The sequence below is a fragment of the Aethalodelphis obliquidens genome, unplaced genomic scaffold, assembly GCF_003676395.1.
Source record: "Aethalodelphis obliquidens isolate GAN/ISIS:26980383/991018 unplaced genomic scaffold, ASM367639v1 scaffold51, whole genome shotgun sequence".
Lineage (NCBI taxonomy): Eukaryota > Metazoa > Chordata > Mammalia > Artiodactyla > Delphinidae > Aethalodelphis > Aethalodelphis obliquidens.
In genome coordinates this window covers 9,302,744-9,330,478 of record NW_020837995.1, presented here as the reverse complement: position 1 = coordinate 9,330,478, position 27,735 = coordinate 9,302,744, and the positions used below count along the sequence as shown (strand labels likewise).

The 27,735-nt window shown below is 52.0% G+C and overlaps 1 protein-coding gene and 1 long non-coding RNA gene across 8 annotated transcripts; both read right to left on the bottom strand.

Moving 5' to 3' along the window:
* Positions 1–1,798: 1,798 nt before the first annotated feature.
* Positions 1,799–3,699, bottom strand: LOC113608050 (uncharacterized). Its single transcript, XR_003428194.1, has 2 exons — positions 3,059–3,699; positions 1,799–2,972 (listed from the first exon to the last, which is right to left on the bottom strand). It is a non-coding gene; the product is annotated as an uncharacterized LOC113608050 (long non-coding RNA).
* A 223-nt stretch (positions 3,700–3,922) lies between these two features.
* Positions 3,923–22,101, bottom strand: TYRO3 (TYRO3 protein tyrosine kinase). 7 transcript variants are annotated; one of them, XM_027083973.1, is made up of 20 exons: positions 21,732–22,101; positions 19,791–19,974; positions 19,466–19,566; positions 18,521–18,691; positions 16,991–17,077; positions 16,094–16,209; positions 13,167–13,344; positions 12,300–12,445; positions 11,632–11,776; positions 11,107–11,236; positions 10,927–11,027; positions 10,544–10,639; positions 10,122–10,202; positions 9,456–9,710; positions 9,038–9,159; positions 8,524–8,633; positions 8,178–8,337; positions 7,844–7,980; positions 6,039–6,201; positions 5,306–5,423 (listed from the first exon to the last, which is right to left on the bottom strand). In XM_027083973.1, the coding sequence occupies exons 1-20, from the start codon at positions 21,856–21,858 to the stop codon at positions 5,418–5,420; spliced, it is 2,616 nt and encodes an 871-aa protein (XP_026939774.1). In that variant the 5' UTR covers positions 21,859–22,101; the 3' UTR covers positions 5,306–5,417. The 7 variants fall into 7 exon arrangements, with proteins under 7 accessions (XP_026939769.1, XP_026939771.1, XP_026939772.1 ...); XM_027083975.1 differs by having other exon boundaries at positions 6,084–6,201; XM_027083968.1 differs by lacking the exon at positions 6,039–6,201 and having other exon boundaries at positions 3,923–5,423; positions 21,732–22,097.
* Between the last annotated feature and the right edge of the window lie 5,634 nt (positions 22,102–27,735).

Genomic DNA, 27,735 nt, shown 5'->3' with positions numbered 1-27,735 from the left:
TTCCTTTGACTCAGCAATTTCTCTTTTAGGAATTTTCCTATAGCTATATTCATAAGTATGAAGCGATATGCCCCCAAAATTCATTGCAGCACTCTTTGTAATAGCAAAGTATGGGAAACAGATGCATATGTACAGCTCGGGAAAAACCTTCAAATGTAGAGGCTTGTAGGGTATATTAGATTTGAATTACATCTATAAAATTGAAACAATAATTGTACCTACTGCACAGGGTTGTTGTGACGTTTAAATGAATTAAAATACCAGAAGAATTTAGAAAAATATCTGGAATATATACCATTAGCTGTTTACTTACACACATACTGTTAATAAAAAGAACAAGAGGCATAATGGCATGTACAGTTACCTACTATTTGTGTAAAAGAAAAGTAAGTATTTGGGCAAAATATCCCTTGAAAATTTCACAATTAATCAGTAACTCTGGTTACCTCTAGAGAGAGGAACTGAGGGGCCAGCAGCAAGGCAACTTATTTTCACTGTCTACCTTTGTATACCTGTTAAATTTTTTAACCATGTATATTTGATATCTATTTGAAAAGATAAATTAAATTTTTTAAAGTAGAAAAGTATCAATCAGAAACACATAAAGAAAAAGAAATCAAATTTTATAAGACAAATTATGTTCCAATCTTTTCCATTAATGTTATTATGCTGAAATTATATATTGCAGTCATTGAATGATTTTTCAAGCACTGCTGCACGCTTTCAAATTATTGATGCAGTGTAGTGCTTGCACCTCAAAGTGTGGTCCTCAGGCCAGCAGCATCAGCATCACCTTAGAATTTGTTAGAAATGCAGAATCTCAGGTCCCACCCCACACCTACCGAATCAGAATCTTTATTTTCAACAAGATTCTCAGGTAATTTGACTATGGCATCTTGTTTGAGGAACGAGGAGCACTGAGCCAGAGGACATAATAAAAAACAAAGATATACAAAACAAAACAAAAACACTGTTCTACTCGTCTCTTCTCTTTGACCCCCACCTCTCCAAATTGTTGTGGCTCTGAAACTGAGCAGGACCCTGTGGGGCCACTCCTGTGTACAAAAGCTTTTTTGTGTCCCCCCATTTCTGGTTTGCAGGAAAAAGGCTTCAGCTTCCTAGGCCTTCCCTGAACTCCAAAGGGCAGATTCAAGCAGTTACTAATTAGGGGAATGAGGGAATGCAGAAACAAAGAAAGGCAGTCAAGAAACAATGGGGCAGGTACCTGGTTCCTTCTCAAGGGATATACATAACTGATACAAATCTCCAAGCCCTTCTACAGGAACTAAGGCCTCCACCCATGTGGAGGATGGTAACTTCAGGCAGAGCACGTGGACCCAGACTGGTTAGAATCAGAACACCACCCTGTTACCTCGCCACCAACCAAAGGAAGGTCACACACCCTGCAGCCCTCCCCCACAAATTCTGTCTATAAAAACTCTTCCCTTGGGAATTCCCTGGCAATCCAGTGGTTAGGACTCCACGCTTCCACTGCAGGGGGCACGGGTTTGATCCCTGGTTGGGGAACTAAGATCCCACAAGCCTTGCGGGCACAGCCAAACAAACAGAAACAAACAAACAAAATTCTTCCCCCAAAACTATTGGGGAGTTCGGCCTTTTTGGGCAAGAGCTGCCTGTTCTCCTTGGTGGGTCCTTGCAGTAAATCTTTCTCTGCTCCGAACTTCACCATTTTGGTTTGCTTGGCCTCACTGTGCATCAGGCACATGAACTTGGGTCCGACAACAGCTTGATGATTCTGGAAAGCACTGCTGAGTGAAAGAAGGCAAACACAAAATAATCCAACCTACATGATTCTATTTATATGAACTTCAAAACAAACTACACCAATCCATGGTGTTTGAAGTCAGGATAGAGGTTACCTCTGGAGAGGAGAGAGGGGACAGACATGGGGCAGGGCCCATGACTTGCTTCTGGAGTGCTGGTAATATTCTGTTTCTTGACCTGGTTACTGGTTATTTGGATCTGTTTGTGAAAATTCTTAAGAACTGTACACTTCTGATGGGTATACTTTTTTGTATGTGTTTTATACTTCCATAAGAAAGTTTTTAAAAATTCCACTATTATCACCTACCTCAAGCCCCTTGACTGTTGGAGGTGCCAAAGTCCAATGTGCTTGGGGAAAAGAGACTGAGCTGAAAAATTACTTAAACCGATTTAATTACTGATAGGTATCTCCGATTTAAATACATTACTTTGTCACACACACACACTTATTGGAACTCCTGTGCATTTTTAAAGGTGCCTACTATCGACAAGCATTCACCCAAAAGATGACATGTTCGCAATGAAACTTCAAGGTGCTCTCTGGAGTGGTAGGAGAGTTGCACAGGCTCTGCTCTCTTACTTAGTGGGTTTCAAGCCTGGATCAACAATTCATTAGTTACATAACCTTAGACAAGTTACTTACTCTGCATTTCTGTCCTTTTGGAGGATAATTATATTCCCACTTTATAGGAATATTCCCTGTATTAAATGAGATAACATACTTGAAGCACTAGGCACCGTGCCTGGCACATAATACCAGGAGCCCATTAAGAGCAGACAATTAGGGACTTCCCTGGTGGTCCACTGGTTAAGACTCTGCGTTCCCAAAGCAGGGGGCATGGGTTCAATCCCTGGTCAGGGGACTAGATCCCACATGCTGCGACTAAAAGATCCCACGTGCCTCAACAAAGATCCTGAAGATCCTGCAGATCCCGCAAGTGGCAACGAAGATCCCGCATGCCACAACCAAGACCCGGTGCAGCCAAATAAATAAATAAATATTTTAAAAAAGAAAAAAATAGCAGACAATTATTTAAGAGTACAGGACTTCCAAGTCAATAATTCCCAAACATTACCTCACAGATAATGATTACCTGCAGTTAAAGCTAATCACAAGAAGGAAAGATTCTGAAAGCCACTTCCCTGGAAGTTACTTCAGGTCTCACGATCTACATGGGAGCAAGAATCTGGAATGCCAGCAACAGGTTTCTCAGGATATTTGCTTTCAGAAGAACCCGCCCCATTCCACTGCCCTCAGCCAGCAGGGCAATACCTGTGTCCCTCACAGTCTTCCCATACTCCTCGACACAGAGAGTGGCTGTTTCTCATGCCTCCTGTGTCTTGTTCCCATAAGCTTGCTCTAAAAGCTTCTAAAGTTTTCAAATGGAAATACTTGAAAGCAAACTTCATGCTCTTATTTCAAATCCTCAAGAGGCTCAACATTCTCCTTGCCCACTTATTCCCAGTTTCCTGGCTCCAGGTAACATTGTGAAGGTGAGAGCTGTCTCCACACCCAACAGACAGTCTGATAGAGGGTTAGGAGGCAGCCAAAGTAGTCTCTTTGTCTTTGTTCCAAGATAAAGAACTTTTTCAAAACACGTGCATTTTCAAAAGGTCAATGGTGATAGGATTACAGGTATTTGGCATTTAATGACTTTCTGCATTTTCCTAATCATCTATGACTATGTATTATTTTTACTATAAGATTCTTTGGGACCTTGTGTAATTACAAAAGCACTTTGTGCTCAATGAAGAAAACTTAGAAAACACAAAGGAAAAAAATTCCCTTAATCACATCAGGTAAAGATAACAGCTGTGGGGCTTCCCTGGTGGTGCAGTGGTTGAGAGTCGGCCTGCCGATGCAAGGGACGAAGGTTCGTGCCCCGGTCTGGGAGGATCCCGCATGCCACGGAGCGGCTGGGCCCGTGAGCCATGGCCGCTGAGCCTGCGCGTCTGGAGCCTGTGTTCCACGACGGGAGAGGCCACAGCAGTGAGAGGCCCGCGTAAGGCAAAAAAAAAAAAAAAAAAACATAACAGCTGTGAACATTCTGGCATATGTCTTTCCAAACTTTTCTCTATGCAGAGATGCTTCATTTTTGTGATCTGGGAAAAAAGTAAACATTTAAGAGACAAAGTCTTGGGTCTTTAGTCTTCAATTTATTTCTGTTTTTAAACAGCATCTAATGGCTTGGAAAAGTCCCTAACAGCAAGGGCCTGCCCCATGCACTCCCAGAGGCTCCCCCAACCAGGGCTGGGGTCCAGGCTCCAGTAACTCCCCCTCAGCCACACCAGCCATCAAGCCTACTTTCTCTCCATCTCTGGAGACTTGGGACAGAAGAGGGTCTCCAGTTAGAGGGAAAGATGGCACTAAAGGACACTGCGTGGAAGGATTGGGCTCAGACACAGCTGCCTTGGTTAGTCTTAGGATATTTGGGGATTTGGTAGCATGCTCAGACAGACTGCGGGAGGGCTCAAAGAGGGGCTCCTGGGCTCCTCTCTGGCCTCACTCATTCCTGGGCAAGCCTTACAGCAGCCCTTGCTCTTGCCGGGCTCAGTGCATTGCCTTTAGAAGCTGGGCAAATGGTAGCCTGTGTAATTCAGCATGCCTTGCTGTGACCTGGTCAGCTGCACTTTACTCCTGGCCTAGACAGGGTGGGTAACCAGGGAGGTGACGAAGATTCAGCCCTGAGGGTCCCACTGCCTCCCGCTACAGGGTTTGGGACCTGACTGTACCAATCCCTTACCAATTCTCACCTAAAGGGGAATAATACAAGGGCATCTCTTTGGGAGGAGGGGCAAACCTGGGCATTTAAACCCCAAGCACAGGCACAGATGGGCCCCCAGGCCAGAGACGCCTCAATGCATGCACTAAAGCAGCAGGGGCAGCTCAGCTAGGAGGCTAGGGGCCCACAAGGTTGGATCTACCCTCGCCCAACTCCTCTCCGCACCCATGGTAACCATGGAAACATAACCACCCCCTCTGCCAGCTGCCTGGGTTTAGACAACCAGGTCTGGCCCACCTCCACCCAGCCAAGGCCTGAACTGATGCCAGGCCAGCCACAGAGTGGTTGCAGGAAGCACTGGGATTGGGTGATTTGGTCAGTCCAGCCTTCCAGCACAGCTTGGGAGGACTACCACAGGAGCCTCCACACCTTGCTGCCTGGGCTGGGGTCAGGCAGGGCTTAGTCAGCCAGCACAGTGGCCAGCAGAGCCAGCCGCATGGCCCCAGATGCCCTCTGCCTGTGGGCTAACAGCTACTGTGGGGTAGTAGCCCTTGCTGCAGCAGCAGCAGCCTCTGGGACTCATTGACGGGGCTGTCTGGCTGCTGCTCCTCCTGCCCAGGCCGCTCAGCCAGCCCCCCGGGGCTGAGGATGTACCGACAGTCACTGGGGGTGCCCCCCACGGCCCCCAGGCCACTGCCATCCCCAGCCCCGCTGCTGGCCGGGTCCCCGCCAGGCAGCTCCAGGTTGCCTCCCTCGGCAGACTCCTGGGCTCCCTCAAGGTTGATATACAAGGGGTCCTGGCTGGCGGATAGCACAGACAGGCGGCCCAGGACATTCTCCAGCTCCATTCGCAGACATGTGAAGCTCGGGCGCTGCTTGGGGTCGGCGCTCCAGCACTGGTACATGAGCTCATACCTGGGGCAGAGAGAAGGGTGAGGGGACGTAGTGAGGAGCCAGAGAAAGGAGAAGGAGGGTCCTTCTCTCAAAAGCAGAGGCCCTTTAATCATATGAAGCCAGGATTTAGAAAAATGTGATTGAGGGAGTTCTCTGGTGGCCTCGTGGTTAAGATTCTGGGCTTTCACTGCTGTGGCCCCGGTTCAATCCCTGGTCAGGGAATTGAGATCCCACAATCCGAGCAGTGCAGCCAAAAATTTAAAAAAAATTAAAAAAGAAAGAAAAAGAAAATAAAATGTAATTGAACACTGTAATGTATAGGGCTTACTATGTATCTGGCACTCTTCTAAGCATTTTACATTTATTATTAATTCTCCCAATACTGTGAAATAAGTGACCCCTATTTTACCAACGTTCAAACTGAGGCACAGAGAGGTTAAGAACCTTGACTAAGGTCACACAGGTAGAAAGTAATGAAGCTAGGTGGGTCGGGTCCAGAGTCCCTCTTACGCTATTTTGGGAAGGGGTAGTAGGAGTCTACCCTTGTGGAAGACTTTGTCTTGTGGAACACAGCCTGGAGTCAGGGTTATTTTACGGGGGTGATTTGGGAATCCACCCTTTGTCCTAAATCCTCACCTGTTCAGGGGGTCTTAAATCCTCATTGTTCATGAGGATTCTCACCTTCGAGAATCTGAGAAAAGCTTCCAGCCCTTTTCCCCTGGCAGGGACACTTTTTACAATTTCAGGAGCTTTGCAGATTCCCTGAGGTCTTATCCCTGTTCCCAGGGAATGCCTCATGCTGAGAAAAAATAAGTAAGTAAATAAATAACAGGAAAGGATTGAGACCAGATCTAGTCATAGCAAATGCCTGACTTTCTTGCCTGTGCCCACGATAAAAGCCCCAAACACTCCTCCGACTCCAGCCCTCCTAACAGGGGCCTCCAACGATGGGGGGAATCATGCCAGACACTGAATAGGTCGTGGGAATGGTCCAGGCCATGGGTATGTGGCCAGGCTGGAATACACTGTCAAGGCCATGCCAGGAGCCAACTGGCGCCTGTCCACCAGGCTGCCTGGTGGGAGGCCAGCGCCTGCCCACCCTCTATTGACAACACTAACTCCAGCCCCAGATGACACTAAGCCAGGGCCTGGTCCCCACTGCCCAGCAGAACCTCTGTGGCTCCAGAGGCCCCAGCAGGCTACAGCCACCGGGAGACCCGACCTTTCTGCCCCTGACATGCCTGAGCTCTGCTGAGACGTAGGGCCTGGTTCACGTACTCAAATTGCCCTCTCTCCCACAGTCTAACCTCAGGGCACTTCAAACCCACTGTCCTAGAGAAAGAGGACCCTACCATTCAGGCTGAGCCTTCCTCTGCCTGTCTCCATTCTTGGACCTCTTGAGGTCCAACCCCAGAGCAGGAAATAGGTTTGTGGACTCCTTCCCTCACTAAGACTTGTACTAGTGAAAAGGTTCTCTGGAGGCCCAGGGAGACTCTGGCTTGCATGGGGTGGTAGAATAATACTAGAATAGACAAATCATAGTTGGGTTCATGGTTAATAGGCACATTCTAAAATCACACAGATCTAGATTCAAGTCCCAACTCATTCACTTAATCGCTGTGTGACCTGGGTCATGTTACTTAACCTCTTTAATCCTAGTTCCTCATCTACAAAATGGGAATAATAATAGTCTTTTCCTCATAGGGTTAGAGGAGGATTACCTGAAAGAATGCCTGTAAAGAACCCAGCTAATGTTAGTGATACTGTCTTCTAGTCACAAGGGGCTCATGACTCTCCCCCGTGCAGTGAGTGTATCACCACCCTGCCCCACTCCCAAGGGCTCTGGGCTTCCACAAAGGAGAGGAGGCAAGTACCCTTCTCCCAGGATCTCAGTTTGTTATCTTAGGTCTCTCCACTCCCTCAGAGAGGAGGCCAAGACAAGAAAGGAACCCAACCTCCCGCCCCCAGCGCCCCCTCCCTGTCAGGCAAGGAATGTGAGGGAGCAGCAGTTTTTTTCCTGCCCCTGTGCAGCACTCCCTGAGGGGGAGGGAGAGCTCAGCCTTAGGGAAGGAGTGGGGGTGGGGAAGAGGTGACAGGGAAACCTGCACTGTTGCTCAACCCTGCACCTTCTGCCCTTAGGTGGGATTCCTGGTTCTCCCTGGAAACTGGAGAAAACAGAGTGATAGGAAAAGGCTGGAGCAAGAAACATGGGATGGTAAAGGGGGAGAGAAAGAAAACAGGAGCAGTAGATGAAGAGGGAGTTTGGGGTAGAGGTCAGACTTCCCTCTAATGATGAGGACATGTCCGCAAAAAAAAAAGAAAAAAAATTAAAGTTTAGTTGCGGATCGGAGCTCCCAGTGGGCCAGCAGCTGTTGCGGCGGCCATGAGCTGAAACCCCAAATACCTGTTTCCTCCCAGAATCCCCTTCCTGGGGCACTCACACGTCCTCCATACACTCCGGAGGCTGTTTCAGGCGGTTCCCGCCGATGAGGTAGTTGTAAATCTCAGCGTTCTCAATGCCAGCATACGGCGTCTGCCCACGAGTCATGATCTCCCACATGGTCACCCCGAAGGCCCACTGGGACAGAATCGAGGTTGGAGGGGAGATGTCACTAGGCTTCCTGAGCCAGGCAGAGTCCCGGGGCAAGCATATCTTGGGGCTCTGGGGCCTCATAATGGGGCAGCCAAAGCCCAGAGAGCAGTGCTAAAGGTCCACCCACGCACTAGTCCGCACTACTGTGTTACCGTCAAGTCTCACTCTGCCGCCCTGCTCACCACGTCACTGTGCACAGTATACAAGTTGTCAGCCAGGCTCTCCAGGGCCAGCCACTTGACGGGCAGTTTGGAGGCACAGCCCTGACGATAGTAGTCCCCACTATAGATCTTCCGGGAGAGTCCAAAGTCGGCCACGCACACCGTCATGTCTTCCGCCAGCCTGTGAGGAGTGTCGGAGGATGGGGTCAGCCTTCTGCCAGACTGGCAGCCTAAATCCAGAGCATCTTTGTTCTCAAGCCGTTCCCTCACGTAGCAGATACTGTCCCAGGTGGGAGCTGACCATTAGCTAGCTCTTCCTGGCACTGCTTCCTGCCTCCCAACCCCGAGCCCTCCAGAATTCACATACATGCAGTTCCGAGCAGCCAGGTCTCGGTGGATAAAGTTCCGGGAGCTCAGGTACTCCATGCCACAGGCAATGTCCACCATGAACCGAACCAGGGTCTGCAGGGGCAGGTTCTGGTGGGCAGACAGGGCGAGCTCAGGCTAGACCCAGTCAGGGCAGGATGAATGGGATCCCCTGGCCAGAAAGCCTAAAGACTGTCCTCAGATTCACTGAAAGGAAGGGGATGAAGGGGCTTCCCAGTGCAAGGAAGCCTTGGCAAATCTGAGGGAGAGCACCCAAAAGTCAAGACTCCCCCAGTCTGGGGCTCCACGGGACTCTTCTCTCAGGAAGGGGCCTTGCCCAGCCTAAATTCCCAGCAGGGATTTGTGAAGGAGAAGGAAGCCTGTTAGCAAAAAAAGTCAAACTTGGAGCCCACCTTCTCCCAACCAACTCAGTTGGCCCTATCCACCAAGCCAACCTCTCTCCCAGGGTCTTTGTCCCTTTCCAACTCCTGGCTGCTCCCACCCCAGGCACTCACAAAGGGGTTCTCCCCAATCCGGGAGGCGAGCAGGAAGGCGTGCAGGTCCCCGTGCTTCATGAAAGGCAGGATGACCATGGGGGTGGGGAGACGGCCTTTGGCCCTGCTCCGGAGGCTCACCCCTGGGGACGAGGGAGAGTCAGTGGGGCACATAAAGGTCAAGGCAAGGTTCAGGTTCAAGGTCAGGTTCAAGGTCAAGGTCAAGGTTCAGGCATCTGTATGAGACCCTACCTGCTGGGTTCTACCTCTAGCCCTGGTTCTGCTACCTCTTTCCTCATTAAGTTCCACACTGGCCTGGTGACTACCCAGGAGGGACTCTGGCTGCCCCCCCAGTCTCTGGAGCATCTTCTCTGTCCCCTCTTCCTCTGTTTATATGAGCAGCCTTCATGGAACAGGGTCTGCAAACTGAACTCCTTACCTAGAGCCTGATCAGATTTCAGCCAGGCCGCTCCTTGCTCTTTTGGTGTCTGCTTACTCACCAGGCGAAGTCCGAACTTCTCTCCCACAGAACTGCCCTCGCAGTTGGGGGAGCGTAGTTTTAGCCCTATTTTACATTTACCTCCCCCAAGAAGGGGCTCACCAACAAGCTTGGCCACGTGTGGGTGGTCAAACTCCTTCATGCAAGCCGCTTCCCTGAGGAACTCTTCAATGTCGCTTGAGGCAATTATGTCAGCTGGGAGGAAAGGAGGGAGGGAGTGAGGGAAATGTGCCCCCAGTGGGCCCAGGAAACAGTCCGGCCATGAGCAGGAGAAACTCCCACGGGCTGGTGCTATCCAACTATTTCTCCACTCGCTCATGCCTTCCCTTTGGTTTGGAGAGTCAAACGGCTCAACCAACCACAGCTTTAATCACCCCGAGTGAAACCAGAGGACAGTCACTGCTGACAGCAGGGGACAAAGGCTGGGGCACCAATGAGTGTGGGTTTATGCCTGTGAATTATTGACATGGTACAGACAGCATCCCACTTAGTGCTAACTCGTCTTGCAAAGTCTAGGGGCCTAGCAGAGCCTGCTTCAGGATCAGCCACCCCTTTCACTCTCCCAAGTGACGTCCTCACTCCACTCCAGTACTATTCTCCACTCACCTTTCAGCATCTTTACAGCCACTTTCACAAAGGAGCCATCCTCCTGCTTCAACTGGGCCTCCCTCACCGAACCAAACTCTCCTAGGAACCGATCCAAATGATGGTAAGTCCCCTTGGCCTCCTGTCCCCAACCCAGAGCCCTCCCAGGGGACCCCTCATAGGGACACAAAATCATTAGACTCTGGGGCCACTGAAAGAGGCTCCCTCCTTCATAGCAAAGCAAAGTATGCTGGGCTGGGTGTGATAACACCTCATCCCTCCTCGTTCACAGCCTCCATTCCCCCAAACATCCCAAACCCAGGAGTCTACAAGCATATGCCGTTCATAGGAGCTGACCTAAATCCACACCCTCAGAGTGACGGAAGCAACCAAACACACCGGGACATGGCAACTCATGCCAATCCCTGCACAGCCTCACACACCTTTGCCCAACATCCGGCCCAGGGTGAACTGCTGCTCTGGGATGAGTACATCCTCCAGTTTGTCCTTCAGCTCATCACTGATGCCCAAGCTGTCCACTGTGGGGAGGCGGGTGGTGAGAAAGGGGAGGGACCTCTCTGGTTCCAGATCCAAAACCCAGCCTGCCTCCTGCACCCCAGACTCCACCCTCAAAGCAGAGATGAGCTTAGGTGAGCTCTCCCACAGCTGGGCCGGCGATTTCCATGAGGATGGGTCTGTGTCTTTTCCACGGTGTGCTTAGGACTCATCAAGGTTCAGACCTATTGGTCAAATTAATAAGAGGAATGCAGATAGGGGTCCAAGATAACCCACTTTTTCCTCCTATGGCTCCCCACCACTCACTCACGTGTGGCCTCGATGCGCTCGGGCCTTTCCCGATTGAAGGATCGTGCTGCCCGGAAATGAACTGCCGGCTCCCCCCGGGCCATGACACTGTCAAAGGCTTGCCTAAAGGGAAACCCAGGACTTGGAGTCAGCTCCAAGTCTTCAGTTACCACCTGCCTCTCCCTCTGTGCCCCCGCCTTACCCAAACCGTGTCTCCTTCCGTGTCTTTCGAAGCAGGATGAGGGCCAGGGCAGCAGCCGTCACCAGGGCTGTCAGCACACCCAGGACCACAGGCACCCAGGATGTGCGGCTGTGGGGAGCACCCCGTCGGCCTGTGGGAGACAGGGGCAGGAAGCAGCACGAGCTAGCCTGATTCCAAGGAGGTCCTTTAGAATTTTCCAGTGATGGCCATCTGGCCTGGTCAAGAGGCTCCTCTCACTCAGTAAGGGTCCAGAGTGGAAAGAGGTTCCAAAGGAAGAGCCAAGGGTTCCTACTCTGTCAGTGACAGGCGCTGACTGTTGGGACCTACAGCACGACCAGGGATTTCTATGCTAGCTGGAGGGCAGGGGGAGGAGAAGGAGATACAACCCTGGCCTCAAGTGCTTGACTCCGAGTCTTTGGGCCTCTTCAGAGGGGAGGCACTGCCAGCCTCCTCCCATCAGTGTAGGTTGCCCTTGAAAGCCTCCATCCCCTGCCCCCTTCCCCTTACAGGTCTTGCAGGTCTTACCTGCATGGTCATGAGAAGAGACCACCAGCGGCTGACTCCAGGGCCCACAGCCAACTGCACTGGAGACACACACACGCACAATCAGGTCCTTCTGGGGATCCCAGCCCGTCAGGTTGGCCCTGGTCCCCTCCACTGTCAGCTCACCCTGCAGCCAGGAAAAACCCCCATCGCACACCGAGCCTGAGTAAAAGGCCTCCAGCTGGGGCCTGAAGTCAGAAAAAGGTCTCGCTAGGAACGTGGGAGGTTAGGGACACTGTGGGTTCAGGGGCTGCAGGAACACAACCTGCTGGGAGTAATCACATTCCTGCCGCAGGCTGCAGAGGCCTCTCCTGAACACAAACAAGGCTCAGTCCGAGAATGCAGACGTGGGGGATGGGCGGGAACTGGGGGGTGGGGGAGGATAAGAAGGCTTTATCTGTGTCCTTCCCCAGTTTGTGCAGGAATGCGCTTCCTGCTTTCTTTTCAAAGTGGACACTGGAGGCAATCTTAACAGGAGACATAATCCAATGAAGAGTGCAGCTGGCGGGGGGGGGGGGGGGGGGTAGACTCCCCGGGATGGTAACAGGCCCACCAAGGCCCCCAGGCTCACCAAGGACAGCCCTTCTGAAGCTCAGAAGGCCTCAGAGCCCTGAGGGCCGACTCTAGTAGTCAGCAGAAGCTTTCCTTACCTGGGTTCCGTTGTCTTGAACCCAGGACAGTTTATAGGGTCCCAGAGGGCCTTCTAAAGGACCTTCAGGGATCACTTCTTCCCACTCCAGGATGAGGCCTGAGTCTGTGTGGATGGCATGGAGGTTCTGGGGAGCAGTGGCTGGGGCTGTTCCCAAAAAAAGAAGGTTGCTAAGAGCCCTGCCCTACCCACCACCGCTATCCCATGCAGGTCTTTGGAACCAACTCCAAAGAACCAAATAGCTCAGAGAACGACACATGGGGGAAAAGTCTGCTTCCCAGGTCTGACTGCTCTCACCCATCGCTCTGGGGAGTATGGGTGGGTAATGGCAGGACCCGTACCATCCCAGTTAGGCAGGGTATTGCTCTTCATCACCTTGGTTACTGCCTCAGCAACATCCTTCACTCTCCTCTCACAACCCTGCCAGCCTCCTTGCAATTGCTAGGAACTCCAAGCAAGTTTGTGCCATAGGGTCATTGTACTTTGTGCCCTCTTCCTGCAGTGATTTCCCCCAAATATGGCTCTTTCCTTATCATTCAGACCTCAGATCTCTGTATGGGGGTACTCCTGGAGCACCCTGGGGCACTCTTCACCACCATATTACCTGACCTTTCCCACTTTGCTTGTCTGCCCCACCCACTAGAACTAGAGCTGAATGGGAGGGGGACTGGATTTATCTCCAGGTAGCAACAGGCCCTCAGTAAAGTGTTTGCTGACTGATGCATGATCCTCCCTCTCAGGTAGCCCTCTCTCAATCAACGCCATTCAGAACTGGAGCCAACACTACCCCTACTACCCCTACAACACTACCCCTAGCCCCCGGCCCCATTCATCCATGCCCAGGTACTCTGCTCTGCAAGTCCCTTACCTAGACCCTTTGTCCGAAAGGGCACCCAGTCAGCATATGGAGAAGGCCCCAAGGCATTGGCACAGCGAACCCTGAGGCTATAGTTGGTGGCAGGTGCCAGGTCCCGGAGCAGACAGGTAAAAGGTGGCACAGGGACCACAACAGCCAGGACCTCCCAGCCTCCTGGGGCCTGAGTCACCTACAGAAAAACAGAAAATTAATTATGTGGGACTTCTCTGGTGGCACAGTGGTTAAGAATCTGCCTGCCAATGCAGGGGACGTGGGTTCAATCCCTGGTCCCGGAAGATCTCACATGCCGCAGAGCAACTAAGCCCGTGAGCCACAACTACTGAGCCCATGTGCCACAACTACTGAGCCCACATGCCCTAGAGCCCATGCTCCACAAGAGAAGCCACCACAATAAGAAGCCTGCGCACCGCAACGAACAGCAGCCCCCACTCACCACAACTGGAGAAAGCCCACGTGCAGCAACGAAGACCCAATGCCGCCAAAAATAAATAAATAAAATTTATTTTAAAAAAAGAAAATTAGGGCTTCCCTGGTGGCACAGTGGTTAAGAATCCGCCTGCCAATGCAGGGGACATGGGTTCAAGCCCTGCTCCGGGAAGATCCCACGCGCCACGGAGCACCTAAGCCCATGAGCCACAACTACTGAGCCTGTGCTCTAGGGCCCGTGTGCCACACTACTGAGCCCGCGTGCCACAACTACTGAAGCCCACGCACCTAGAGCCCGTGCTCCGCAACAAGACAAGCCACCGCAATGAGAAGCCCGCGCACCACAACAAAGAGTAGCCCCCGCTCGCCACAACTAGAGAAAACCCCCGTGCAGCAAAGAAGACCCAATGCAGCCAAAAATAAATAAATAATTTTTTTAAAAAATAAAGGAAATTAATGATGTAAGGCAGGGAGGTTTCTTAGGCATGTGAGATGAGATGGAAGATGGGACAGGTAGGGGGATGGTTGGGGGACTTGAGTTAATGCCTCTTCAAGTCTATCAGCAGAATAGCCAAGACTTGGAAACAACCTAAATGTCCACTGACAGATGAATGGATAAAAAAGATGTGGTACATATATACACAATGGAGTATTACTCAGCCATAAAAAAGAATGAGATAATGCCATTTGCAGCAACATGGATGGACCTAGAGATTATCATACTAAACGAAGTAAGTCAGGAAGAGAAAGACAAATACCATATGATATCATTTATATATGGAATCTAAAATACGACATAAATGAACGTACCTACGAAACAGAAACAGATTCACAGACAGAGAACAGACTTGTGGTTGCCAAGGGGGAGAGCGGAGGAGGAGGGAACGATTGGGAGTTTGGGATTAGCAGATGCAAACTTGTATTATATAGGATGGATAAACAACAAAATCCTACTGTATAGCACAGAGAACTATATTCAGCATCCTGTGATAAATCATAATGGAATATGAAAATATATATATAACTGAGTCACTTTGCTATACAGCAGAAATTAACACAACATTGTAAATCAACTATACTTCAATTAAAAAAGTCTATCAGCAGACACTTGCAACCCACCCCTTCCCACCCGCCACCACACCAGGTTCCATGCCTCCATGTCTTTGCAAACGCTGTTCCCTTTGCTGAGAATAACCTTCCTAGCAAAGTCCAACTCATCCTTTAAGATTCAATGCAAATACCACTCTCTCTGTGAAAGTCTTTCTCAAATACTCGAGAAAATCCATGCCCCTTTCTGTTTGATGCATAATTATGTTAGAGTGGATACCACTCTTTGTAACTGTTTACATGCCAATGCAAACTCTCAGAGCAAAGTAACTGGGAGCCTATGGGCACCATGAACCAGGCCTGCTCCTTACATTTTGGGGACCCAGGGCAAGAGTACAAATGGAGATCCAGTGTACCATATGACTAAATATTTAAACGTTAAAAATCAGCGAAAAGATTATTAAGTAAAATATTTTCTATCTTAATGTATTGACAAACAAAGCTACAAAACAACCTGGAAGATCGGGTTTACATTTATAATTCTCCAAATCCTTGGGAGTCCCAAGCCAGAATGTGGTGGCACAAGAAGAGCCAGGCTCCAGCCAAAGGTCTGCAACATGAGGGACATCACGTGCATGGCTGTGGACAGTGCTGCCTGCATACCTACTCCCCCTCAAATGGCTGCCCTTTGCGCTTAGAGGTGCACATACCTTAGCATGATCCATCCTTGGGAGGATGGACCAGGGAGAGGCCCATATAGGCCCCAGAAGCAGACTCAAATTAAGGGGAGAGGGGTGTGTCCTGGTGAGCTGGATGGGAGTGTTCCCTTGGCCCTACGGATTCCCTGCCCAGGGGCAAGGGGTGCAACCAAAGGAGGGCCAGAGTGGGATACTCGAAAGGGTGGAGCCGAGAGCAGGGGCCTTTGTTGCCCAAGAGAACTGCCTAGAACCATGTCAAAGGTGCTCATTAAATACCTTTTGAGTGAACAGACAAAAATGAACAAGCCTGAATTGCCTCATTTTTAGTATCATCTTACCCAGCTTTCCCACTGTCTGGGGCCTAGGACCTCTTCTGGTCCCCCCGTTCTCTTTGGCATGGGTCAGAGGTTGGGGCACAAGAATGCAGGTATCAGATAAGTTAAAGGTTTGGGTTTTCACCCACATAAGAAAAACTCTTCCAGGTATCCCCAATCTGCTCTAGTCATCTGTTTTCCAGCCTGAAGAATGCACAGGTTGAGCCGATCTACCGTCACTTGATTGCTAGAGCACCCTATGATAAGGGGCAGTGGCCAGGGCTCTTCCTGGTAAGGGAATGTCACCTGAATAGAGCTGGAGACCAAGCCCCATGGGCAAGACTAGGTAAACGTGATACCACTGTCAACAAAGTGCCACCGAGGCAGCCAGAAGGGGCACAGCCAGGAGAGCCTGTCCGCCCTCTCAGCCTACCTGGACCGTACAGGATTGGAGCAGGGCTTGGCCATCAGCACCTGGCGTCCAGGCCACACTAGCATTGCTGCTGGAGAGCTTCGTCACTGTGATGTTGAAGGGGGCTGCAGGCAGTGCTGTGGATGGGGACTTAGAGTCAGTGCCCAGGGAGGATAGAAAAAGAGGGAGAAAGCATGGGAGTCGAGCCTTGAGTTCCTCCCTAGGGTTCCCCCCCAAAAAAACTTAAGATGGCTACTCAGCACGCCCAGGACCACAGTAATACACAAGTCAAGCCACTGGCAGCGAACAGCTGCTTATAACCCGAGAGAGCGCCTAGGCTGTAGAGAGAGGTTACTGCTCCCTGAATCGGGGGCCCTGTCTGACCAAGAAATAGGGTAAGATAATGTGTGTCTGGCGGCGGGGGGCGGGGGGGGAGCATGGCACCTCGGCCTTGGGAGATACCAGTGAGAGGCAGCTGACCCTGCGGCCACAGCCCATTCCTGCACACACCGGCTCTCTTCCCCTTTCCACCCTGCCCACTGTGCACAGCAGCCCTTTGGGTCTCCTCTATCATCCTGCTAGGCTGTTATCCCCACCCCCATTCCCTCGACAGGGGCTGGCAGAAGCAAGATTGGGCCTGAGCCTTGACCATCTCCTGCTGGTTCCCTCCCTCCTTCCCTCCCAAGGACTCTGCTTCGTGATGGGAAATCTACTGTGACGTCAGGTTTCTATTCTCATCTCAGCCATGGCAGGGTCTCAGGTGCTCCCACTAGGAATGGGGCCATGCCAATTAACCCCTCATCCGTCAGATCCCAGCAGGACCCAGGCGAGCTGGAACAGCAAACAATTCTAACTTCACCCACAGCCTGCTGAGAACGCCCCTGCCTTACCGCCCCTCACCTCCCAGGGTCCTCCTACCTTGAAGACGAACAGTGGCTGGGCGAGAAGAGGCCAGGCCTTTTACGTTGTGAGCTTCACAGGAGAACACAGTGCTCTGGGTCACCCCTGGGGCCAGAAAACCTCAGTCAGCACCGCCCCCCAGCATCAAGTCCCACTCAGTCTGGGATTGGGGATAGTCAGGCTCTGGGTCTGAATATCCTACAATATCCAGCCAAAGGAAAGGTTCCACAGTGTGGGCCCGGATATAAATCCCAGGGCTGGGGCTCTGTTTTCTCATCTCCCAAATGGGAGAATTGTGAGAACCAACTGATGCAACATATGTAAAGTGCACGGCACACAGTAAAGCACTTGAGAAATGTTATACTGCCCCTCCCACCACAATCCCATCTCCCGCGGACAGTACAAAGCTGCCTCCCTTTTCTGGTCACTACTTGATTGCACATTCCAAGGCCCTTCTCTATTTGCTCTGTGCCATATCATTGTTCTATTTGCAGAGTCGCTGCCTTTCAATAGTTCTCTGCTCCTTATGCATGTGTCTTATCTCCCCAGTTATACTAATTCCTGGGGGGCTGGACCGATGGCTTCTATTTCCTTTGTACTCCCTTGATCTCCCATGGTGCCTAGCACAGTGTGCTGTGTGGAGTGGGAGTTCAGTGAGTGCTTATTCTCAAGCTGGCTACCTGACGGTCCCAACCACGCACATCTGGAGAGAACTGAATCCAACCTCCCTTCTCATCTGCTCCAACCCAGCGCCTCCTGAACAGGATCAGACCCTGCAGTCCACCTCCTTTGAAGATGCGTATTCCTAAGGGACTTGGCAGATCAGAGTCCGTCCCTCCCACCTTACAGTACATGAGACTAAGCTCAGACTCCCATCTTTTTCGGCCAGTTCAAGCCTTGACCAGAAACATTAACTTTGTTTCACAGGTTAGCAAGTCTCACAAGTGTGTAAGGTATGTGCCTGAGGATCCTGGGGTCCAGGTGGGTGGGCAGGCGTGGCTGCTTCTGGTCTAACTCTGTGGAGGTGTGGACAGATACAATTGTTTGGGAAAGGTTTGGAGATTTCTGGAAAAGGCCATTAGAAGAGGAGGCCCCTGTATCTTTGTGCTGGTTTCCCCCTCCCCCTTTTCCTTCCCCCTGCCATTCCCCACTCTGCAGCCTGAGACTCTTTACTTCTAGGCAAGTCTGCCAGACACTCCTCTTAGCTCTGCATGGGCTGGTTCCTGGCTTCTTCCCTTGGGGGGGGGGGGGGGGGGGGGGGCCCCGGGCCCCCCACATTAATCTTCCAGGGCCAGCTGTGCACGGCCTAGACTGCTGTGAACGAAGGAAAGAGGCTCCAGCATCTCCTTAGGCACACGCAGCAGGATCACCACTAATCAGCCCACCAGGCCAGCCTAGCACACCTGACTAATGAGCTTAGTAATGGTGGGTGCAGCTCACGAACCCAGGCACTCTGGACACTCACGACCGCAGGCTCAGTGATTTAAGCAGATTTGAACTCTGCCAGCCTCACCACCCCTGCTCAAAGCCCCTCCTGAGGCTGCTCACCTGTTACATTTAAAACGGAAGGAGAGGGAGCAGGTCCCCCAACCTTCGTGCCTCCTCTCCACCAGACAATGGTAACAGGTTCTGGGGGACCCACGGCCTCACAAAACAGTTGGAAAGGGGCATTGGGTGGCACTGCCAGATCTTTTGGCTCCACAGTGAAAAATGGCACACCTAGGGGGAAAAAGGCGGGTGGGGAGTGAGCCTTGCCACCTCTCAGCTTCCGACTGCCCAAGCCACAAGTCTGCTACCATCTGAAGCCCTCTATGCGGAAGGTCCCACGGGCCCTTATGATTGGGTCAACTGCAGAACAGGCATCTGGCTTGAGGGGGGAAGCTTCTCTTCTTTGGCCCCATCAGGGATATTCTTTATGCTGTACCCTTGGGCCTGACAGATTCTCCCTTTTCAGACCTGCTCTAACAGCCCTTCTCAAAGCAAGGGAAGAGGCAGAGGGTGGGGAGTTGGGGGAGGGGCAGTAAGGGAGGGGGAGGGGGCGGGAGCTTTAGCAGAGTTCTGCTGGCAGGCCCCAGATCCCGTTCAGAGCCCTTTGTTACTTTCTTAGTCACTTTGTTTTCCGGGGTTGCACAGCTTTGAGCTCCTGCAGCTGCGGATCCTTCCTCCCCTCCCCCATCCCTCCCCCTCCTGGCCTGGCCACTTGGCAGAACAGGGTCCAGCCCCAGATGGGTGCTTGAGGCTTGTTTGTCAGACAACTGAAACTTGACTGCACCCCATAGATGATGGGTCTTAGTTGCCCCTCTGGCTCTCAAATACCCAGACTCCGGTGGGTATGGTCTTCCATGGCTGCTCCAGGCCTGGAGTCTGGCGCAATCAGGTCCCAGAGGGCAGTGGGGCAGCCCAGCTTCCACTCAGATTTCTTGGGCATAGGGTGGTCACTAGCAGACAGCATCTGCTCCAGGCCAACACGCCCAAGTGGCTCTGCCTCCTCACCTTCTACCGTGAGCCACACTGGCTGGGAGGTCTCGGTTTCGCCCCCATCCTCCACCTGGCACCAGTACCGGCCCGCATCAGAGCGCTCCACTGACTTCAGGCTGTGGAAACAGGACACCAGGTCTCCCAGGGTCAAGGAGGGCAGCTCTGCTGGGCAGATTCAATGGGTTCAGCCTGCCCCCACTTCTAGAAGTCTCCGCAGGTTGCCGAATAAAAAAACCACAGACCTCTGGGCATCAGCATTGCCCCCAGCTCCCAAATCCCATGGAAAGAGCACAACGTGTCCCCAGGCTGGCATCCCACACCTTCCCCCACGGTCCTGCACCTGAGGAAGCCAATCCAGTGCTGCTCACTGACTGGGATGTACACCTGATCCACGCTCTGGACCACAGCCCCGTCCTTCACCCACTGTATCTCAGGCTCCTCCATCCCCTCCACGCTGCAGTTGAGCTTCACCGGCTGCCCCTGAGACACTGTCAGCTTCACTGGGGCTCCCATGAGCTTCAGGCCTGAGAGGTGGGAAGGAGAATGTGTCATTCTGCTTGAGAGGGATCCTGTCTCGAGAAATATCCCCCATCCTACTCCAAAACCTAGGTTCTGTGTCAGGGGGCTCATTATCAGCCAATGGCCAAGGAAGCAGAGGCAGGACAGTGTGGGAGGGAAGGTAGCCTGGACCCGGGCTGGGGGAAGGAGCATGACAAGCTCTCCAGGCACCATTTCTGCCACTGCCAAGTTCCTCCCAGCTGTAAGGAAGTGACTTCTTCCCCGTACCTCCCTGCTGGGCAATGTTAAGTCAGGCCCAACCACCAAAAGGAAAGCAAGCCAGGCTGCAACAGTGGGGCGCTTTCATACACCTGGGGCAGGTACTGCCCTGGGAATCACTGCTGCACCCAGTCAGTGCAACAGGCAGCCAGCTCTCCACCCAAGGTGTCAGCCTAGGCCCTGCACTGCTGCTGGCATCCCCCTGCACCCTACCCTAGCAAATGTAAGGAGGCTGAGGAAGGGAAGGAGGGGGTGCTCCCCTGAAGTGGAGAACATATGGCTGCAAAACCACGTCAGAAAACACATGGCAGCCTTCCTGGCAGCCAGCCGCTCTATTAATACCTGAATGGGTGCAGGGGCAGGCACTGGGAAGGTAGGAGGTAGAAGGGAGGGGAGGGGCCCTGAACAGGGAGCCCGAAACCCCTGAGCTACTCTCACACCAACAGGGGCACTACCCTCTGAACACATACACATACACACACACACACACACACACACACACACACACACACCCTCAGAGAGCGGCAGGTGAACTATCAACATAGCTGAAATCCAGTTCTGCTTCTTCCTGCCCTTTGCTGTGTGACGCAAGGCAAATCCTGAGCGCTCTGATCCTAAGATACATACACCCTTCCGCTTGTAAATACTTGTCACTCTTTCCCTTCCCTTCCCTGAGATGCTGATAAGGCAGGGAGTGCTGTCTGAAAAGAAGGTGCCTGCTGGGTGGCTGCTGCTCTGCCCTGTGTCTCTTCCTACCCCCTTCACCCTCTCAGGACCAGCCACAGCGCAAGGAGGTGTAGCCTTACACCCCATACATGCCCAGCAGTCCCAGGGGTGTGTAGTGTGAACTTGGGGATCCCGGTGCTGCAAGAAGCACTCCTGCCATTGGCAAATGCCTCATGGCTATGTGGGAACACAAGGCTGAACAAAGATCAGCAACCCTGCCCCAGACCATCCTCTCCAACACGCCCAGTTTCAGGAAGCTCGGAAAAGGCACCGCGACTAGAGTACGCCCAGGTGTTTTCTGTGACTGGGCGCTCTCGAAGCCCCTGTACCTACATGATGTAGGGGTGCCGGTGGGTGCTCAGTCCCAGCCCCTGTGGCTTCAGAGTGGGACCTTCGTTTGTGTGGGGCGGGTAGATGTGGTCCCCAGGACTGGGAGGGGAGAGCAAACAGCTAGGAGCGTCGAGGCGGGAAACGCCAATCCCAAACACCCCCCGCTGACCACTCGGCCCGCAGCCCCGCTCCTTTCCTTACAACCCCGCCAGATGAGCCCGGACGCGAGAAAGTTGGGGGGTGGGGGCCGCGACCCGAGATCCCGCGGCGAACGCACCGCTGAGCCCCCTCCCCCCTCCCGAGCCTCGGCCTTCCAGCTTGGAGCCCCCCGCCCAATTCTCCGGCCCGCCCAGGCCCGGGGCTCGCTCGGCTGCCGTCCCCGGGCTCCGACACCGACCGCGCCCTTCCGCAGCCCCCCGCTTTCCGCCCCCCCCGGGCCAGCCCCTACCTGCGGCCGCGGGCTCGGGGAGCAGCAGAGCGGTTAGACCCGCCAGCAGCAGCAGCAGCGGCGACGGCGGCGGCGGCGGCGGCAGCGGCGGGAGCCCCGACCGCCCCATGCTCCGCCTCAGCGCCATCGGCGGCGACCCCGCACCATGCCGGTCCCGGCCCGCGAGCGACCAGGGAGGAGGGACTGGAGGAGGAGGAGGGAGTGGAGGAGGAGGAGGGAGTGGAGGAGGAGGGAGTGGAGGAGGAGGGAGAAGAAGGAGGAGGAGGAGGAGGGAGGAGGGCCGAGGGAGGGGCGGGGGCCGGCCCGAGGGGCGGCGCTGCGGCCCGCACTCCGAGACCCGCACCAGCTGCGAGTCGCCGCGGCGGCCGTCAGCCGCGCGGGGTCCCGAGGCCGCTTTTGGGCCACCGCGCTCCTTCCACAGCCGTCGCCGCCGTCGCCGTCGCCGCCGCCGCTGATTCATGTTCTTCTCGGAGCCGCCGCCTCCTCCCCGGCCGGCCCGCCCGCCGGCAGCCGGAGCTCGTACCGCCCCCCCCCGCGGAGCCCCGGGCGGCTCGCTCCGAGCTCCAACCCGGCCGCTGACTGCCCGGCCTCCGGCCGACCTCCCCCCGCAGACCTCCGCAGCCCCGGCCGGCACCCCCTGCCCCAGCTGCCCCAAGGCCGGATCCACGGATCTGGCTCGGTCCCCTACACGGGCACCCCAGCCGCGCCCCTCCTTTCCCTAAGGACTCCAGCATCTTTTCAAACCCAACACTCCAGATCCTTCCCTCCAAACCTTGCTAGAAGCCTCTACCACACCCCAACTTTTGTCCAGACTGATCACAGAACCCAGCACCCTCCTCTCAACACAGAAAGTATCCCCTAGATACTCCCAACCATGAGGCCCCCTGAAATTGTCGTGACTCAGTGCTCCCGCCACAGGATATACTAGCACACCTTCCTGCCTCTTTCATGAGGCCAAATTTCGCCCAAATTCCCCATCTTCGTACTCCATTTCCCACCCCTTTATCTCCAAGACCTTGGGCCTTGGGTCTTGAGTTTTCTGAGATCTTGGTAATACTCAGGTTTTATCTGCTATCCCCACTGCTACACTACATAGGTCAAAGCCCAATGGCCCATATCTTTTGGGGCTGTCATTCTCCCTAGTTGCTTCCTCTGCTTTTTGCCTCCATGCCCCAGGATGTGGTGTGAAAGTTGGCTGTCTTCACAATATCCAATAAAACATTAGCTATTATTAGTAGACCACCTTGCACACAGTAGGCACGCCATAAGTAAGTAGACAGATGCCTGTTAAATGAATGAATAATTGCCTCAGAACTTGGCCTGCCCCACAACCAGTAATCAAGGGGATGGCCGTGCTCACAGACATCCTGTCAGGCAGAGAAAGAGCTAGTTCCAAATCCAGTCTACCAAATGTTCCCCTCCTCTTTCCCTTGCCTTTACTGTCCCCAGGAGCCTACACTCCAAAGGGCCCTTCCCAGAAGTCCTGGTTGGGGAGGAGGGACAAGCCACTCAGTGCCCCCTCCAACCCACCTTCCACTTCCCTGCAGCCTCATTGGATCTTTTCAGGGATTCTCCTGAGCAGCAGAGGCCTGCCTCTTCTTCCTCTTGGCCCCATCAGTGCTTGTTTATTAATTATACTAATGATAACAACAGTAGCAGTGCAGGGCGGCAGTCTCAGACCCAGCTGGGGGTGCCCCCAGGCGGCATCACAGGGAGAAGCGCTGTTAGAGTTGGATGGCAGGGGCCTGAGCCTCCATTTCACTGAGAGCTCAGGCAATTTTCTGGGGCGCTGTGGGTCAGCTTCAGGACTCTTTCCTAAAGGAAAAGCCTTGCTCCATTCCAGAATCCACAGTGTCTGAGCTCAGGCTGAGTCGGATCAGGGCAGGCAGACAACAGTCTGGGGCTGAAGCCAGATTCACCGGGGCCATGGCTACTGCAGCAGTGCGGTTGCTGCAGCCCTGAACTTGAGCACTTATCATTTCTCAAGGTCCTCTCTCCCACCTCTCCTCTCTGGAGGGGACTTCAAGTTTCCAGTGAAAGGAAATTGTTGACTCTGGCTGACACTGGGAAGACCCCTCCTAGAAGGTGTTGAACCCAGAGTCCAAACCCAGCCTTTCACTTCCTTTTCACCCCTTACCCCAACCCTCCCCCTGAAACCCATTTCCTGAACTCTGATGAGAATCCCAGCCCAAGGACCATCCTTTGCTACCAGGCAAAATGGGCTTCTGGAACATATCATGAATACCTCTGCATTCTCCACTCACAGCCTTGACAAACTTCCTACCTCAGCTGCAGGGCTGAGGCACATCACTCTCACCCTGGGGCAGCATATTGTCCATGTGGGGCCTGGCACCCTGAGTGCCTGCCTCCTCTACCCCTGCTTCTGAACCCCTCTCGATCCCTAGTATTTCTACTTGCAGGGTAAAGAGGACTGTGGGGTCCTGGTCTTCTGACTTTCCAGCTCCTACACAGCATGCTTGCCTTCCTGAGCCCTCACAACCCACTCTTCTTACCCATCTCCCCCATCTTTCTCTCTCTCTCTGGGCACAGTAAAGGAACACACTTTAAGGGTATGAGAGCAGGTGTGATTTTGTGGAAGAGGTGTGTAGGTGGGTGAGAGGGTGTGCATTGTGATGTATGAGGGAGGGTGTGCATTTGTGCAAACTCTAAATGTGACTGACGCTTTGTGGGTGGATGGGGAGAAGATGTGTGTGTGTGACTGGAGGAGGTTGGCTGCCTTTGCAAATACATGCCTGCAAAGATCTCCCTTCCTTTTGTAAATGCATTGCTTGGAAGGAAACTAATCGAATCAACAGGAAATGTATTTGACCTAATGTATGAGCAGATGTCCTAGGAGTTCCTGTCCTCAGAACAGAAGCAGAGCCAGTTATGATCTATCCCAGGAGAGAGGAAGGGCCAGCAGCAGTCCCTTATTATGGGTGGAGCTAGGTTGGGCCTTGGCATCACCCTACTCGTGTGAAGTAAGTATTTGCCCACTCTCTGCCTTTTATAATCCACGACTGTCCAAGGAGGCCAAGGAGCCAGAGAAGACAAAGACAAAACTGGAAATGAGAACCACCTGCCCAGAGCAGCAGAACACCTTGATGGCAACTTCCAGCAGTCTCAGGAAGTAGCTGCTTCAGCTTTCTCAGAGTTAGGACTCCACCTCCTGTCCCCACCTCAGGGAGTGGCGGGGAACCAACGTGAGTTATGGGGTCATGGCAGTCTCACTGGCCCTGTGACCAAGGCTATATTCTTTCCCAACTACTGGTTAAAGAGGTAAGAGTTGGGAAGTTCCCTTTAAGGAATGGGGCAGACCACAGACTGTCTGTGTTCCTCATCACCTTAGAGAATGCAGGGAATCTATGACTTTGGGGCTTGGAGCAAAACTACGTTACAGGTGTGATGTCAGGGGTGCTGGGGACTATTGCTGTACCTGCCAAACATCCCTTGCCTGAAATCCCTAAGCCAGAAACAATGTCACTCCTTGCCCAGTTGATGATGAAGCAGAAAGTAAGTTCCTAGGAAAGACCACACTGTGAAAGGGGTATTTTCAAATGATCAGGTTTTTCCCCAAAAGCAGGTTTAGGAAGTAGAAAGAGAGCAATAAGCTTGGGGTTTCTGAAACAGCAGATGGGTCCAAACGTGTGGAAGAAAAACAGTTGTCCTCTTCAAAATTTCACCTAGGGATGGCCCTGAGAGAAAAAATGTATGTGTGTGTGAATGCCACATATCTGGCTGTCTGTAGTGCTCTTTTTGACCCACTTTAATAGCAACATGGCAATTTAGGCTATTTTCTAAAACCTTTTTTATTATGGAATATTTTAAACATACACACAAGTAGACAGAAGAGTATAATGACTCCCAAATGTACCCATCATTCTGCTTCAATGATTATCTTAGCCAGTTGTGTTGTATTATCCCCAATTTTTTTTTTTTGTTCTTTTGCTGGAGTTTTTAAAAGCAAATCTTAGCCATATAATTAATTTCAGCTGTAAATATTACACTGTGTATCTGTAACAGACTTAAAAAAACTCATCCATATATAGATTCAGATGGTTACATACAGAGATAATTATGGATATGTGTATATATAACAGTATACACATATATTTTCTTTGTCAGCTGAGGAGGGCCAAAAAGCAAGACACCCCAGTAGCAATGAGTATACCTAGCACCCAAATCTTGGTTTCTAATACCATTTTCCAATAAAAAGAACCAAGGATCCTTGGAGAAATGGCTGATTCTAGGACCGGAGGTCCAGTGGTTAGGACTCCTCGCTCTCACTGTCAAGGCCCTGGGTTCAGTCTCTGGTGGGGGAACCAAAATCCCACAAGCCATGTGGTGTGGCCAAAAAAACCACACACACACACAGAAAATGATGGGGTTTATCAAAGGGTCAAATATATATAAGTGAATAAGTTATAATTTATTAATAATTTAAAAGTATATTATAAATTAATAAGTTAATTCATGGAGAGCATATACAAATCTCCCATGCAGAATTACAAATAATTTATGTAGATACTCCAGCCTCAAGGAGGGGGAGGACCTGGAACTTCCCTGGTGGTCCAGTGGTTAAGACTCCACACTCCCAATGCAGGGGGCCCGGGTTCAATCCCTGGTCAGGGAACTAGATCCCACATGCTGCAACAAAGATCCCACGTGCTGCAACTAAGACTCGGTGCAGCCAAATAAATAAATATTTAAAAAAAAAGGAGGGGGAGGACCTAAAACCCATAACCCCAGTCTAATCATGAGAAACTCATCAGACAAATCCCAATGGAGGGACATTCTACAAAATATCCTACCAGTATTACTCTAAACTGTCCAAGCCATCAAAATAAAAAAAGTCTACGAAGCTATCACAGCCAAAGGAGCCTAGGGAGTCATGATAACTAAATGTAATGTGGTATGCTGGATGGAACAGGAAAAGGACCTTAGGGAAAATTTGAGGAAATCTGAATAAAGTATGGAGTTTAGTACTAACAGTATGTCAATATTGGTTTTTCAATTCCAACAAATGTACCATATTAATGTTAGATGCTAATAACAGGGGAAACTGTGTTTGGGGTAAATGGAAGCTTTCTTTCTTTGCAATTCTTCTGTAAATCTAAAGCTATTCTAAGATAAAGTTTATTTGGCACTTCCCTGGTGATGCAGTGGTTAAGAATCCTCCTGCCAATGCAGGGGACATGGGTTCAAGCCCTGGTCCGGGAAGATCCCACATGCTGCAGAGCAAGTAAGCCCATGCACCACAACTACTGAGCCTGCACTTTAGAGCCCATGAGCCACGACTACTGAAACCTGCACGCCTAGAGCCTGTGCTCTGCAACAAGAGAAGCCACCGCAGTGAGAAGCCCGAGCACCCCAATGAAGAGTAGCCCCACTTGCCGCAACTAGAGAAAGCCCACACGCAACAACGAAGACCCAATGCAGCCAAAAATAAATAAATTTTAAAAATAAAATAAAGTTTATTTTTCAAAAAGAACCACATCCATACCCAATACATTTTTTTTTTTTTTGGCTGCGTTGGGTCTTCGTTGCTGCGCCTGGGCTTTTCTCTAGTTGGGGCGAGAGGGGGCTACTCTTCCTTGTTGCGGTGCATGGGCTTCTCATTGCGGTGGCTTCTCGTTGCGGAGCATGGGCTCTAGGCACGTGGGCTTCAGTAGTCGCGGCTCATGGGCTCCAGAGCGCAGGCTCAGTAGTTGTGGCGCACAGGCTTTGTTGCTCCGCGGCATGTGGGATCTTCCCAGACCAGGGCTCGAACCCATGTCCCCTGCATTGGCAGGCGGATTCTTAACCACTGTGCCACCAGGGAAGCCCCATTTTTAAAAAAAAACACATTTTATTTATTTATTTGGCCGTACCACTTGGTTTGCGGGATCTCAGTTCCCCAACCAGGGATTGAACCTGGGCCGTGACAGTAAAAGCACCGAATTCTAACCACTAGACCACCAGGGAACTCCCCATACACAATAAAATCTTTTAAAAATACTTAACA

Coding starts and splice junctions, on each gene's coding strand:
- TYRO3 (XM_027083968.1), bottom strand. CDS start 21,858: ATGGCGCTGAGGCGGAGCATGGGGCGGTCGGGGCTCCCGCCGCTGCCG. Junction 17,078..18,520: donor TTCCGTTTTAAATGTAACAG/GTGAGCAGCCTC, acceptor TTCTGGCCCCAG/GGGTGACCCAGAGCACTGTG. Junction 10,203..10,543: donor GGGCCGGATGTTGGGCAAAG/GTGTGTGAGGCT, acceptor ATCGGTTCCTAG/GAGAGTTTGGTTCGGTGAGG.